General features: G+C 38.5%; 1 protein-coding gene across 9 annotated transcripts in view; it reads left to right on the top strand.

Moving 5' to 3' along the window:
* Positions 1-16,010, top strand: part of Pik3c2g (phosphatidylinositol-4-phosphate 3-kinase catalytic subunit type 2 gamma) — a 337,297-nt gene that overhangs the window by 202,511 nt on the left and 118,776 nt on the right. For all 9 annotated transcript variants that reach the window (XM_031383723.1, XM_031383725.1, XM_031383721.1 and 6 more), the window contains 5 exons: positions 2,882-2,989; positions 7,968-8,060; positions 9,919-10,048; positions 14,476-14,612; positions 15,310-15,479. In XM_031383723.1, coding sequence (XP_031239583.1) covers positions 2,882-2,989; positions 7,968-8,060; positions 9,919-10,048; positions 14,476-14,612; positions 15,310-15,479 — 638 coding nt within the window. The remainder of the gene's footprint in view (positions 1-2,881; positions 2,990-7,967; positions 8,061-9,918; positions 10,049-14,475; positions 14,613-15,309; positions 15,480-16,010) is intronic.

Consider the following 16,010-nt stretch of genomic DNA (forward strand, 5'->3'; position numbering starts at 1 on the left):
ATTGTTCTAAAAAAGCATTTCGATAACAAAATAAATCTATTCAAATAAATATCAACAGTACTATGGGTAGTCATATTTGTATTAAGATCCACAAGAACTAAAATACTCTGTCTCTTTCTCACTGGCATAACTGCATCTATTCTTTTTCTTGACATAAATGAAGCACATTGGATCTTTTTAATTATCTGCATCATTAGCTTTCTTCATTGATAGGGACCATTAAGAAAGTTGTTTTAAGTTTGAGGCTACATACTCAGAAGGACCGTGGACACTCACTCTCTGCATAAAGAATGTTATTCAACAACAGTTGATTACTTACCACTGACAAAAAGGTAGGAATATAAGTATGACCAAAACATAATCTTGTCTTCAAGGAAACTCATAGCTCACTGTCTAAAATCAACAAGAACGTTTAAGACTTCATAAAAATAGCAACACACATAATGCTTAGTTGTTTCTCAAACTAGGATTTCCACTGGAAGTCACTACTGCCTTCGATAAAAATGCCCATGACTGTACTATTTCACTGATGTGGGAGGAGGCAGACTACAATGGGCAGAAAATGAATGTATCTTCAATGGGAAACATATAAATAGTACAAGCAGCACCTTCTATATCCTTTGCTTTCTCTATATTATTTTAAGGCCTTTAATTATTTTCTAGTATTAGACCCCCCAAAAATGATAGCTAGTTAAGTGCATTGGCAGAATGTCCCAGAATTTTTTATTTAGTTTTTCGTTTGTTTGTTTCTCAAATCTCTTGGTTAAGAATTCCTCATGGTTCAGATGCATACCATAAATAAATTCAACACCTTTTTGATACTGGACATCAAGTTCCAGAGATTATTACTAACTCTCAACTCAAGTGGCAGTATTGGAACAAAACAAAACCAAAAAAACTCCTTTTCTATGAAAATAAGAGGAGGGAACACAGGAGGTAGAAGAGGCAGTGGATAGCTGTTCCTAAAAACTTCTCCATTGTATTATATCTCAGACTTTTCATGGTTTGAAAATTCTGTGCACACAGCCTGTTTTGATCAACTCCACCCCTTGCTGTCCACTCGCATCCTCATGTGTCTTCCCTACCATTTTCCCTTCCAGATTCATCCATTTGTTTGTCAAATGACCGAGTCCATTCGGAACTTCCACATGTGTATGGGTGTGAGGCCACCAACCAGAGTACAGCCAACATATCATCTCTGTCTCTGACTCTGTCTCTCCCTAAAGGAATCAGTTACCAACAGCTCTTCAGCTAGGACTTTGGGAGCCTCTCTCTCATCCATGTTCAGGTCTTGACTGGCTTGATCCTATGCTGGTCTTACTCATCAAGTCACGACCGCTGTTTGTATGTGTGTGTAACAGCCCTTCGTGTTTACAAAACACATGTTTACATCAATCAGCAGCTATCTCTGGCTTTTCTGCCCTCTCTTCCATCATGATCCCTGAGGAGTGCTCTTGTTAATTTTGTTTTCTTAGGGTTGTGTATATGTACGACATCTCAGGGGAGGTACATACGTGTGGTGTGGGCATGGAAGTGGGAGTACAACTTTCAGGAGTTGATTCTCTTCCACTGTGGACTCTGGAGATCTTGGGTTGTTGGGCTTGCTTGAAAAGCACTTTTACCTCCTGAGCCATCTCCCATCCTGACTACTATTTAAAAAAAACAAAAACCAAAAACCAAACCAAAACAAAAGAACATTATTTTATTTTCTGTTTAAATAAAAAGCACTGAATTAAATATAACTGCAGAAAATGATGAAAAGGTTTTGCTTAATTGAGGTATAACCAGACACTGTGATCCACCAAAAGTTCCACTTCACTTCCCTGAAATGCAAGAGAAATTTAAAAAATGGAAACTCATAAAGGAAATTTGTTTTACTTAAAATTCAGCCAAACCAGGGTGGCAAAGGTGACTGGTAACTTTTCCCATTTTCTTGTAGCAATGTTGCACCTTCACATAAAACATCCAACAAAAGACAAGGAATATGTCTGAGCCAATTACCTATGAGATAAGTGGTCAAAACCATTGGCTAGCTCTTGTTGTGTGTGAAAATGTGCAATCCCTGGGAAAATTTGAATTCTGCGGGGTCTGCTGATTTAGATTCCATCTTTCTGGAGCATAGATTCCTCTTCATGGTATTTATCAGGCAAATCCACAAATAAAATATGCAAAAGGAGAAATGAAAAAAAATCAGAGTGGAATTCCCCTTCTTCATCCAGATCCTGAAAGATGTAGATTTTGTCATTTAACATGAGCCAAGAGTAAGAGCTAAGAAACTCTGGGAATTAAACACTATTGACCAGATTAAGTTTCATTTTTGTCAAACCTGGGGTGAAAAGGACTTAGACATGTACTCAGTGGTATTGAATGAACTGTTTATTCTCATAAAGTATTGTTCCTGATATCACCATGTCATTGACGGTTTTTGTCACTAAGGGGTGTAAATACCTTTTGTAAAATGCACTGACTATTACTTATAAAACTTGATAGCTATAAATGAAGATTTGGGGAAATTATTTGGAAAAGATCAAGTTGATAATTGCTTAATACAGGGTTTGAAATTGGTGGACCACAGTCAAGTCCAACCCGCCCTGATTTTTGACAGGAGCACAAGGCTTTGTTTGATGTTTGCTTCTGGTTGAACCTGAGGTCATTGAGAAAGGACATGACTTCTTTGCCTGGGTGTTCTCACCTCCACTTATTGTCTATTGCCAGCTCCTCCATTGTACGTCATGTACCACCCACCTGATCCAGTGTCAACCACAGCACCACCCTGACCTAAAGAGTTTATTTAATCAATACAAGGAAATGGTAACTCAAAAGAAGTTGAGTTCTTTACAGTTTCTTAAACATTGATTTCCTGATTTTTTTTTCCTTGCAGGATGTGCTAAAGAAAGAGATTATCAGTCTAGAAGAATTCTTTAAAGATATAAAGACCTGTCATCTGCCTCTGAACCCAGCCCTGTGCATAAAAGGAGTTGATCGGGATGTAAGCCAACTCATTTAATAGATAAATAAGCTGTTGCTCTTTTTATTCTTTAGTTCATCAAATATTTTACACAATAATTCAAAAATAAATATTGCAACTACTTTAAGAAAAATAATTTAATACCATTCACACAGAAGAGCAAACACTAACCCTGTAGTATAATTTGCTGGTTTAGAAATAAGCACAATTTGTTGAAATACAAAAGAGAACAAAGGTAGTTCTCATTCTGAAGGGATTCGTTTTACGACTTTGGGTGCTTGAATTGGGAACTCCATGCATGAAACTTGTCCATAGTCCTGTGGGTTAATAAGGGAAGGACCAGCTGGCAGAGCTGGTTACAATTTCATGCCTATTGATATTCTGTGTATAACATGTCTATTACATTAATATGTTTAGCTATCCATCTCCATTTTGATTCAATTTAATATGCACCAGTGTCTGTATATCAGTATGTTATATCACATATTTTGTGGTTTTTAACCACGTCTGTCAAGCCTTTCCTAGTATTTCCAGACTCAGGACTTCCTTGACCTTCTGTTCCTGATCTGCTGTCACATGGTACCTCCTCAATCAATCACCTTTCTCTGACTCAGAATCTTTCTTTCTCCTTCGTTCCAACTCTACTTTATTATCCACCTTCTCAGAAATGCTAGAGTAGAAAGACGTTAATAGGAAAATGATTGATGCGTGAGATTTAAGAGTGAAGAGGTTAAATTGTCATGCATTAGCAGTAAATGATGCTGAAGTCAAGTCATAAGACAACAAACACAATGGCTAGAGAAACTCAGTCTGGTAGCAGTATAAATGGAGACGGATTGCTAAAGACTTGGACACCATAATCTCTATGACTTTGCTACTGTCAAGGCCCCTTACAAACTTCTGTCATGCTTCACAAACATATTTGGGGGAAAATAATAAGACACTAAGTCCTATAAATTGACATGTATCCATGTGGGCTAAACTTTGAAACATTACTTCTGCTTAAAAAATTGGGTGAGCTTTCAAGTGTTGGGTGCATTTATTGATCAATATATAGTTAGAAGCTATGCATGTTAGGGGTGTTTAAGGTAGAAAGAAAAACAGAAATGACTACAGTTCTTGGGTTTTGCTTCTTCTTTTTGAGTGGTGTGTGTGTGTGTGTGTGTGTGTGTGTGTGTGTGTGTGTGTGTGTGTTTAAGGATTAGAATGATTTGATTTAGACAACCAAAATTATAGGTATATTTTGGTTTAGACATGCCTGGGGTAGAAGTAAGTGCTATTTGTGCTCAGGACTGGTTTTTGCACAGTCAGCAATATGGAAAATGCTGTCACTTAACCTGCTGCTAAGGATATACTTCTCTACACCAGAAGTGCTATCCTGAGGCACAGGAACTGCCCCAAGTAGAGCCACCTCCTGGCCCTATGTGACGTGACATCCTCTGTCTTGGACAAAGCTATGCATCTGTGGTACAACAATGGATGTGACTGATATACTAACTATGGCATTGTCACATGGCAAATCTTAATCTGTTCTCTAATCCTATTGTGCAGTGAGGTGAGAAACTTTACAACTGAAATGAATGTGTGGAAGCTCTCCATTCTAATAGAGATGCTTACAGAGCATCCTAGAGCCTACAGAGGGGAAGCTCTCCATTCTAACAGAGATGCTTCAGAACATCCTACAGCCTATACTGTGGAAGCTCTCCATCCTAATAGAGATGCTTACAGAGCATCCTAGAGCCTACAGAGGGGAAGCTCTCCATTCTAATACAGATGCTTACAAAGCATCCTAGAGCCTACAATGGAGAATCCATGTGCAAGCCAGGAGTGTGGCAGGGCCTTCAGTTAGAGAAAGGGTATTATTTATCATCACAACCTTCATGATGGGAAACAAATACATACATGTAGAGAATTTGTGCAAATCTGTCATTTAGAACTCTTCATCATTGCCTACAAGGAAGTCACAGTACAGAAAATCCTTCTGAATGCAGTGCGACCAGGCATTCTCTCTCTTTCTGTGATACAGATGTCACATAAACAAAACCGCCATCTAAGTGTCAATCATGTAAACATGTGCAGTCAAAGTTCACACCTCATTATACACCAAGAGATGCACACTGGTGAGGGACTTTATAAATATAATGAGTATGAGACCTTTCATTATAGTGCCGCTCTCATTGCTGTCAGAGAACCTAGCGACCGAAGGAAGCTATTTGGTGTGCATAGGCCACTAAGTCCAATAACATCAATAAATGTGGGAAAGTCTCCAGTCTGTGTTCTATCAGTGGGAGAAAAACTCAGGTCTTACACAATTTATTTAATAATGCATTGCTCTCTGAAGCAGAAAACAAGAGTCCTAGGCTTGAGTTGTACTCTCTTTACAAATAGATAAATAAATAAATAAATAAAATAAAAATTCTCAACTGCATCCCTTCAGGGAACTGTTAGTTTTACAGTTCCTTATTTATTTCTCTTTGAGTTGCTGAGGTGTGACCAGGTGAGGAAGCTGAAGTCACCTGGTGCTTCTATCTCTTTGGATGGAAAAGCAAGCATAGGACATTTTATTTACTTACAAGTTTCTTTTTTGTTCCTTCTATTTTTATATCTGAGCCAAACATCTCTGATTGTCAAGGTCAGAGGTCATAGCATTTTTCTTTCGCCTTCTATCTTCCCTTGTCCTTTATAGTTTTTCCTTTTTACCAAACATAAAGCCATCTACAAGCCTTTGACTCCATCTTCCCTGCCCTGGATCTGACCTTTGTAATCCACCTTTAGACTTTAATTTTTAAGATGTTTTTCCTTTCCCCAACCAGACAATCCTTTTCTGCCTATTTTTTAATATGCTTATTTCTCATAATCTTCAAGATCTAGTCCGCCTCTAAATGAACTATTTTCTTCAACTATTTACTCTTCAAATGCTTCTTCATTCAACTATGATAAACTTCTTTGTGAATTTTCCATTTAACGCATAGGTATATACTTTCATGCCAATTTTCATTGACGTGTTAATTATATATAGTGTTCCTTTCTGGTAGCATCCAGATTTAATGGTTTGCACATAGTAGTTGTTAATAATAGGATACTTTGATATGACCTTTAATAAATATTCTGTATATGAAATCAAGGGATGCAACTACGAGGGCAGAAAAGATTCAAGAATAGGGAAAGTGTATAAACCATCTCTCAGCCACTTTTGGACTTTTCTTCCTCTTCTCACTGGGCATCCTTCTAGACAAGCCCCACAAATTGGAATTCAAAATTTGAAAACCACTTACCTAGACTCATTTCTGTCTAATGGAGGTGTTCTTAATTCTATAACATGATAAGATCATAAGATTTCCCTAATTAATTCTATAGCATGATGATATAACATTATTTTCTAATTAATTCTATAGTGTGAGAAGATCATATCATTCACTAAGGGGTCATACGGTTTTCACAGGAAACTTGGACCTCTCATGCAGCCCCACCTTTAAAACTGTAAAACTCAAATTTACTCAGCAAGCTAGAGTTTGTGTTTCTTTAGAGATTACATTAGATTTATGTTGACAACTAAGTTACGAAATAGATCCTATCTTCTCTGCTTATCCCAACGTCAGATGTCAGATCTGCATCTTCAAACTGATCCTTCAATATATATTGATGTCATATTTTACTGACTCGATGGATCGAATGTACCAAATACCTTTCTTCCCTTTAGTACTGATTTAACTCTTTATTACTCTAAGCACAAGAAGCCTTTCAACTCTCGAACAAATTGGAAAATTGAGCACAAGGGACAGTTTAGTGGAAGTAGCCAACCTTGGAAAACTTAAAACATAAATGGGGAATGAGATGAAAGAAACCTAAGAAGGAAACTCTATTGAGCTCTCATGTACAAAGAAAACATTCGCTAATAAAGGAATATGTCAATTCTACAGACCTCATCTCATCTTGGCTAATGATGTCTTCTACCAAAACACACAAGATAAGGTTTCTTATTCTCTGCTTTTTATTGTAATAGAGACACATGAAGGAATAGTTTTTAAGTAATATTGATAATAAAATACAGATTGTAATTTTAGTCTCTCTTAACTGTGGATCCAAGTTTCTTTAAAATATGTTCCAGGGGGAAAAAAAACAAAACAAGTAACAATAACAAAAAGCCCTGAAAGAAAATAATTTTTAAATAGCAAGCTATACTCTTATCTATTAGCCAACTAGTATAAACATATCTTAGTTTATTTTAAGCAAACTCTTAGTTTGCTTTAAGCATAAGTATATGTATCTCTAATTCGTAACATATTAGATACTTTTCTGTTCCTAGCTAAAACACTACAAAGTGCTCAATGGAGAAAGGTTCATTCTAGCTTACAGTTCCAAAGGGATAGCATTCATCACGGCAGGGAAAGCATGGTAAGAGGCAGCTGAAGCAGAAAGCTGCCTGATAACTTTTCTATCCACACACAGGAAGCAGAGAGAGAAAGCCGGAAGTGAGGTCCCCAGTGCTTCCTCCAGCAAGGCTCCACACCTCCTGATGGTTCCACAACCTCCCCCCCATCCCCTCCATCTGTGGATCAAGTGTGTAAACACACGAGTTTATGGAGGAGAGTTCTTACTCAAAATGCCATCCTTGCACTACACAAAGGATGTTCACACAGTGATAAAGACATGGGACATAGCTTCATGCTGCTCGGAAGGCTCTGCAACTTAAAGCTTGAGAATTAGTTCTGAAATTTTCCATTTGCTAGTTTAGATTATGGCTGACTGTGGGTGCCTGGAACTGCAGAAGGTAAGCCAAGACAAAAGGCACGCAGTGGCACACGCTTGAGAATGGGAGAGGAGTGTTCATTCACTTTTGACAGATTCAATTCTTTGTCGAAATATAAAAATCATACCTGTTTGTTTGTTTGTTTGTTTGTCTACTAGTCTAGCGGCTTCTGCAAGGGGCGATGACCTTTTCAGAAAGGCGTTGTCCTTACCTTACTTTGCTCATTATTTTTCTCTTCTCCTTCTACAGGCATGCTCATATTTCACATCTAACGCTTTGCCATTGAAGATTACTTTCATCAATGCTAATCCAATGGGCAAGAATATCAGTGTTATTTTTAAGGTACAGTAATTCTCCTGCATCCCAAAATTGATTCCAGAAGCAGAACTATTGATTTATTGCTCACAAAAAGAAATGATTGCAGTTATTTCCCCCTGGCAAAAACACAGAGGTTTCCCAATTATTTCAGAGTCTCTCTGTCTTTATAGAATTATGGTGTGTGCCAAGCTGATTGGCAATAAATCAAACGTTGCTGGCCAAATGCCAGGTATCCTTCAGTTCAAATCTTAAACAGAGTTTGAATAAATGAAGGCAGAGGATCACTTTTCATTTTTGAATGGCAGAGAGAGTGAAATGTGTGATAAGCTTCCAGAAGCAGCATTTTCTTTTGGCCTAGATTTAAATAATAATAATAATAATAATAATAATAATAATAATAATAATAATAGTGCACATTGCCTGAAATGGTATAAACTAATTTAAGAAAGCAATTTTGTTTACACAAACGTGTGTATTTTTAAATATTTAAAATTTTTAAATTATTACACACAAACACACATGCACACACACACACACACACACACATACACGCACACGCGCACACACACACACACACACACACACACACACACGGGAGATCTTGTAGGAGTCAGCTCTCTTATTCCACCATGTTGGTCATAGGAACTGAACTCATCAAGCTTGGCCTTTACTTGCTGATGTATCTCACAAGCCATGTTTAGTCTTGTTTTTGTTGTTGTTTATTTCTTTTCCTCTTTTCGTTTTGTTTTTCTTTGTTTGTTTGTCTGGTTTCCTTTTGAAGAGAAGGTTTTATGTAGGTTGTCTTTGAACTCCTTAAGCCTTAAGCCTCTACCTCCAGAGAACTAAAATTGCAGGCATGAATGGTCACCTGCCTAGTTCTGTAAATTGGATTTTTTTCTCTTCTCTATGAATAAAAAACAAATAAGGAGTATTTCAGTCTTCATATGAACCCACGGGGAAAGCGTGAAAGGCGGTAATGGTTGCAGATGGGGCAGACAGAGACACTGGGATGGAGACACTGGGATGGGGGCCATCAAGAGAAGACAGAGCTTTTTACCGGTCGCCAATCATCGAGTTCATCCAGCCAACCATCCCGCGAGGTCCTGGAGTGAACTGTGGATGGAATGAGGATGATTCTGCTCACATTTTGCTTTTGACCCTCAGAACCTTGAACCTCGTCGATGATATGGAAATGCTCTTTTTCCATGAAAAAGAAAGAGAAGGATACCTTCTCAAGAATAGATGTCTGTATAAAATTCAAGGACATTTAAAAAATCAAATTCTTTCTTAATGGCGAGCATGGAGAGGCTTTTCCCCGTTGGAGCTATCACATTTCTTCGCCTCTGATGAAAACCACACCTGTATTGTTTCTTATTGTCAGAGACAGTTTTCTCTGACAAACCACCTTGCAGCCTCCACAGTGAAGAACCACATTATACGCATACTAATTTATGGCCTAGTGAAGAAGCCACCGGGATTCTAACTGCATCTCGGGGCGTAAGCCACAGCAGCGCTGGTCGTCCTTGCTTTCAGTCCCCCTTTTGATGAGTTGGGACCCTGGGTATGCGTTCACCCTGCCTCCTCACTAGATTTTGAGCCTAAGAAAATGTAACGAAGGAATGAAGGAAGAGATCGATCCAGAGCAATTCCAAGCAGCGCCTCTTATCCGATGATGGCAGCAGCCTCCGGGACCCTTCCGAGGCCAGATCTCCTCCCTTTATCTGCTGTCAGAAGCACACCTTGTATTGAGTGCTAAGGAAACAAGAAACCTCACCCTAAGCTGAACCGGAAATGTGTCTAGGAAGGGAAATGGGTAGGCCACATTTGGCTACTTTGAATGACACCCAGGGCGCGTCTTGAGCCTGCAATCTTGTTTTTACAGGCCGGGGACGATCTTCGGCAGGACATGCTTGTTCTGCAGATTATTCAAGTGATGGACAACATTTGGCTGCAGGAGGGCCTCGATATGCAAATGATCATTTATGGATGTCTATCCACAGGAAGAGCCCAAGGTCAGTACAGATTTGAAAATAAGGTGATTTACATTTTTTACCTTGCTCGTTCACTGGTAAGATATTACAAACCCATGGCTTTTATTTTAGGATCCAGGGTCAAAGATCCAAACACTCATGTGTATTCCTTTTCAGTTTTCAAAATTACAAACCAGGATGATTGATATAAAGCATAGCATGCTTTAGGATGTTAATTGTGACTTCCAAGTTCAGATGTGAACCGAGCCATTCTTGTACGTCTCTCAAGGAGTTAGCTGCACCGATGACTACTCATTCTTTTCTTCATTTCCTCAGAGAATATAGATATTGACATCCAAAGTGGCTACACCATGGTAGCAGGCATCGAAGACTAGTGCTCTAACAGATATTGATAGGCCAGGGAGCGATGTATATCCAAACTTCAAACTGCAATTTTCTCCTGAATGCATGTCACTCGCTTTTCGCACATATAAAGCCAACTGTAACAAAAGTCTAATACCATCCATAATAGAATAACTTGACTATGCAAAGCTACTCTCAGTACTAACACACAACATGCATGTGCTTAAGGGAACTCTCCACCCTGTAAATACACAGTATAGCAACATCTGTTCATTATTTATTATCATTTGTGAGTGTGCACAAGCACGTGTACGAACGCACACACATTTGAGTGCACCCACCCATATGGAAGCAGTATGGAAGCAAGCATACAATGGTACATGTGTGGAAGTCAGATGGCATCATTCGGGATCAGTTCTCACCTTCCACCGTTGTTAGTCCTGAAATCAAACTTGGCCATCAGGCTTAAGGGGACGAGGGTTTACTTCCTGAGCCACCTCACTGGCCCAAAACTGGCATTTAAATTCTAAAAGGATTTTTTGAATCACTATAAAATCAGTCAGAATAAGCAAGCATGCACAAATTGAGCACAACTCAATATTTCTTTCCCTTTGTATAGACTAGGTATAAATGTGGAATGAAAGACTACATGGTTTGAGTCCATCGATCGGTTTTATTCTTAAAGAATATCAATGTTTTTATTCTGCATGTTTGCTAAATTTCACATTAATGCTTGCCTTGGGATTTCCTATGTATTATACTACTTTCCTGTTTTAAAATATTTTAATGGTGCCCGGCAGTGGTGGCGCATGCTTTTAATCCCAGCACTTGGAAGGCAGAGACCAGCAGATTTCAGAGTTCAAGGCCAGCCTGGTCTACAGAGTGAGTTCCAGCACAGCCAGGGCTACACAGAGAAACCCTGTCTCGAAAAAAACAAAAAAAGAAGAAGAAGAAGAAGAAGAAGAAGAAGAAGAAGAAGAAGAAGAAGAAGAAGAAGAAGAAAAAGAAGAAGAAGAAGAAGAAGAAGAAGAAAAAGAAGAAGAAGAAAAAGAAGAAGAAGAAGAAGAAGAAGAAGAAGAAGAAGAAGAAGAAGAAGAAGAAGAAGAAGAAGAAGAAGAAGAAGAAGAAGATGATTTTAATGGCGAACATTCAGCTTCCTTTTGTAGTGATCAGTAAAGAGCATTTTCTTAAAGCATATCATGTGTTTTGGTCATCTCATACCTTCTCCTTTCTCCTCCCCCTTTCCCCTTCCATCCTGAAGCTTTCCTTGCATGTCATGTGTACAGATATGTATATACACATGCCTGCATGCATGCATGTATATGTGTGTGTGTATATTTGTGTATATATATGTAAACATATATATATACATATATATGGTTTATGTATTTATAAAAAGTATAAAGGATCCACAAATGGAAAATATATACCATTTATCTTTCTGATCCTTGCTTATCTCACATAATAGAATACAGTGATCTCTCTTTGCATCCATTTCCCAGCAAGCAGCTTAACTTCATTCTTTGTGAGTAAATAAAAGTCCATTGTGCATATTCCACATTTTCTTTATCTGTTTATGGTTTCCTTTACTTACTCTGGAAAAATATCCTAAATAACACAGTCATTATTTTTAATTCAAAGAGATCTACTATTGAAAGCCATTGTTGCACAAGAACCCTCACCATGAAGTGCCTCTCCTCCTGAGGCTCAGTGGCAGCCTCAGTATCCTAGCCAATACGCCTTGAGAGGTTATCTGCTAAACACAGACAGAATTCTCTCCACCCCCAGATGACTTAGAAGGAACCATTATGGATCAGAGACAAGCTACTTTTGTTCCAATAGTAGGGGCCCCTTGCTTCGAGCCCAGTGGCCCCCAAACAATTTACAGCTTCTTAAGAACAGCCTTTGATTCCTACTGCATCAGAATTGTTCTTTCTTGAATTCTACCTTTCCTGGTCTCACAAAAGGAACTTAATTCTTCCATATCCTAACATGCCAGAAAAGTTAGAACGAAACCAGCCTCGCCAGGCTGTGATTCTAATGTCTCATAGTCTCATAGGTCACCTGTGCTAGAAATTGAACAAAGGCTGGGTCCCAGTGGAGAGCTTCAGTTCAGTCTACCCTGTCTGTCTGTTAGCACAGCATGCAACCCAGGTGAAATCTTTCAATGTTAATCAGGAGATTCAGAAGAAACAATTGTAGACTTTCCCAAAGTGGCAAACTGCAGAAGACAAGCTCCTTTTCCCTCTGTGTACAAACAGCCTTCTATGATGGCAAGAGGTATAGGGGGAGTTATGCTGACAGAGTATGCCTTCAACCAAAACAGAGAAGAAAACAAATGTTTTCAGAAGACAAGGTTGCATTTCCTTTACATCCCAGGACTTATTGGATATCTGTTGTTCAGGAATGATTCCGTTTTGTTATTCTCTCTCTGTGGTCATGGAATTTTTCTGGTTCCCTTCATCCTCCCGGCATTTGATTGTGCAACCCTTGACTACTGTGAGTATCACAAACATCAGAAAGTCTAGATTTCTATTTATTTTAGTGATTTTATTTATAAAGCAGGGCCTGTAGAGTTCTGCGGGGGAGGGGGGAGTCATCTGGGAAGAGGTTGAAATACTATTTAAACTGTATAGACTAAAGACCAGAGGTCTTGAAAATAGTTACATGTTAACAATCTTACAAGCACATTGAAAAGCTTTGATGGATGAATGGCTATGGAGGCAAAGGCCCTCCTTAAGTTCAATCGATAGGCTCTCCCTTATAAATAAAATCATTATTACAGCTTCACTGTAATGGTGTCTGGTACAGAAAGTGCATGTGGCTTCCCCATGCCTTCTGTCCTCCCTCAGAAATCTAACACTTAATGGTGGTACTTTTGTTAACCTAACAATAATTCTATTTATAAAATTTATATGTGTGTGTGTATGTGTGTGTGCATGCTCATGTGTGTATTCATGTTTTTGCATATGGGTGAAAATGCTTATGTATGAACATGCATGTGAAATATAAACATTGAAGTGGGATAGCTTTCAGCTCATTCTCCACTCTGTATATTGAGGAATGGTCTTTTAAAAAAGTTCTTGAGGTATTTTACATAAAAACAGTAAAGTATGATCATGTCTAGTCCCTTTGCATCTCCTCTAACTCCCACCATACCCTCCAGTCCTCTGGATCTGCTATGGCCTTTGCACACATGTACTTGAGCAACTGAGGCTTATCTTCATAAGACCCACACAGTACGACCCCAGTTAAAACCCAAGCACAAACTGCACATGTGATGCCCAAGCCCCACCCTGTACTAAAGAACTGTTGGCAGTGATGATTTTTTTTTTTTTTTTTAAGAATGTGGCCACTGGTAGGATTTCCATGCTCCCATGGATGGCTCCAAACCATGCACATATAAGTAGCATTAACTGGACCTATTAAGTTCAGAGAAGAAAGAGGAGGAAGAAAAGAAAGGAAGGAGCCTCTTGCTGAAGCTAGAGCTTTCGGATATGGGAGTAGGGCTACCCATCTTGCTTTTTAACCACGTCTTGAAGGCTGGCATTTATAAGTATAGCACTATATGGGCTCCGTGCATATACATGAAGATTTAGATTTCACTTCTCAGGTTTTTAAGCCCCTAATGCTAATGAATGAACCATTTGTCAGCACTAAGAATAGAGATTTTTATCATTTATTTGACATGTTTATTGAGGGACTTATATTTTGTTCACTGAAGGCAAAACCACATTTGCTATTTAAACATGAATATCCTCCTGTAACAGTTCATGGCCTCTTACCCCATGCACGTGACAGTCATTCTAATGACCATGAAGCTTCCATGAGACCACCTACAGCGGCTCTCTACCGCAGTTCTAGAAAAACATTAAGCTGCTTCCGATAGGTCTGATGAAAACCCAATGTACTCAGATTGATTAGACTTAGGAGGGATGATCGGGAGCCCTCTGCACAAGGCATCTACAAGGTCAGTGAGAGAGGAAAGCAGAGTCCAAGCGGTGCTGAGCACCACTGTCGCCGCCCACAGTGACGTATGCAGTCTAAATGTTCCTCCTCCTGGGAAGCAAGGCTGGATCCCTTAACCTTTCTCCGTTATCATTCAGGATTCATAGAGATGGTGCCTGATGCTGTAACCCTTGCCAAGATCCATCTGCACTCTGGGCTGATAGGACCACTGAAAGAGAACACCATCAAGAAGTGGTTCAGTCAGCACAACCACTTAAAGGAAGATTATGAAAAGGTTTGTTCTTCTGGAACTAATTTTAAGTAACATAGTTAAATAAGAATATGCTCTGGTCCGTTGAATGTTGTGATTTATGGGAAAGTAAATTAAATCCACCTGGAGTTCTAATTCCCTCATTCATCAGCCATGTGAGAATGACTTGCTTTAATGGGCATATTAACTAGATGAAAATCTCTACGCGTTCTTTTCCTTTGAGTGAAGTTGTTGGCTATGAACAAAGAATTTCTTCACTCAAATATCCCTCTTGCAGAAACCACACTCCAGAGGCCTTCTGAAACCGACTCCTTCTAGTAGATCCTTCCTATTTGCACCCAATCTTCAAATTTTGTAAATAAGCCTCTGTGTTAAAATTTCCCCTATTATGCCCTGACTTTTCCTCTACTGTTGTTAAATGGCTTATAGAATGTAAGATCAATAGACAATAGAAATTGATAAGATGATGAAGACGATAATAGATAGTTGATAGATTACATCACTGTTATATAGTACATATATGGATATGTGTGTGTGTATATATATGTATACGTATATCTATATATGTATATACACGTAGATTGATAGACACTAGAAATAAAGATCCGCAATAGATAGGTAGACAGATAGTATAAAAGTAATAGAAATAGATGGTTGATAATTATAGATGCTTTTTTCTCTTTACTATTGCAATGTTCTGTCATTGTTTTTCAACTGATAGGCCTTGAGGAACTTCTTTTACTCTTGTGCTGGCTGGTGTGTGGTGACATTCATCTTGGGAGTCTGTGACCGACACAACGACAATATCATGCTGACAAAGTCGGGCCACATGTTTCATATTGACTTTGGAAAATTCTTGGGTCATGCACAAACATTTGGCGGTATAAAAAGGTCAGTCCACAAACATTTATTACAGTAATTAAGCAATGCCATAAATAATATCTAGCATGTAATGGAAAAGGAACCTAGGAAATAACTTGTGTCAAATCCACCAGGGTAATATAAGTATGATTATAAGTCTAATAAATGGAAGAAAAGATTTTTTTCAGTAAATTACTAACAGAAGAGAGATTCTTCAAGATGTTAAGAAATTAAACTGGCCTTCCTCCATGGGTTACTAAATCTATTCCAACTAATTATTTCAATTTATATTTTTGTTTTCTTGTAAACTTTGGGAAATTATACATGATTTGATGGTCTCGATCCATCTGGTATATTGCCTGTAGGGGAGTAACCACATGTATCTTATACATAATAAAATTAGCCAACTCTCCAACCTGACTTAGCCTTGAACCATTCCTCAGTTATTTAGCGAGTGACCATCAGTCAATGCACTATGCATAGAAGGGTAAATAACTGTACAACACTGGCTTCCTTTGTTGTTGTTGTCAGAGTATAAAGTACCTCCCACAGGCTCATGCA

This window comes from Mastomys coucha, unplaced genomic scaffold (assembly GCF_008632895.1).
Source record: "Mastomys coucha isolate ucsf_1 unplaced genomic scaffold, UCSF_Mcou_1 pScaffold20, whole genome shotgun sequence".
Taxonomy (NCBI): domain Eukaryota; kingdom Metazoa; phylum Chordata; class Mammalia; order Rodentia; family Muridae; genus Mastomys; species Mastomys coucha.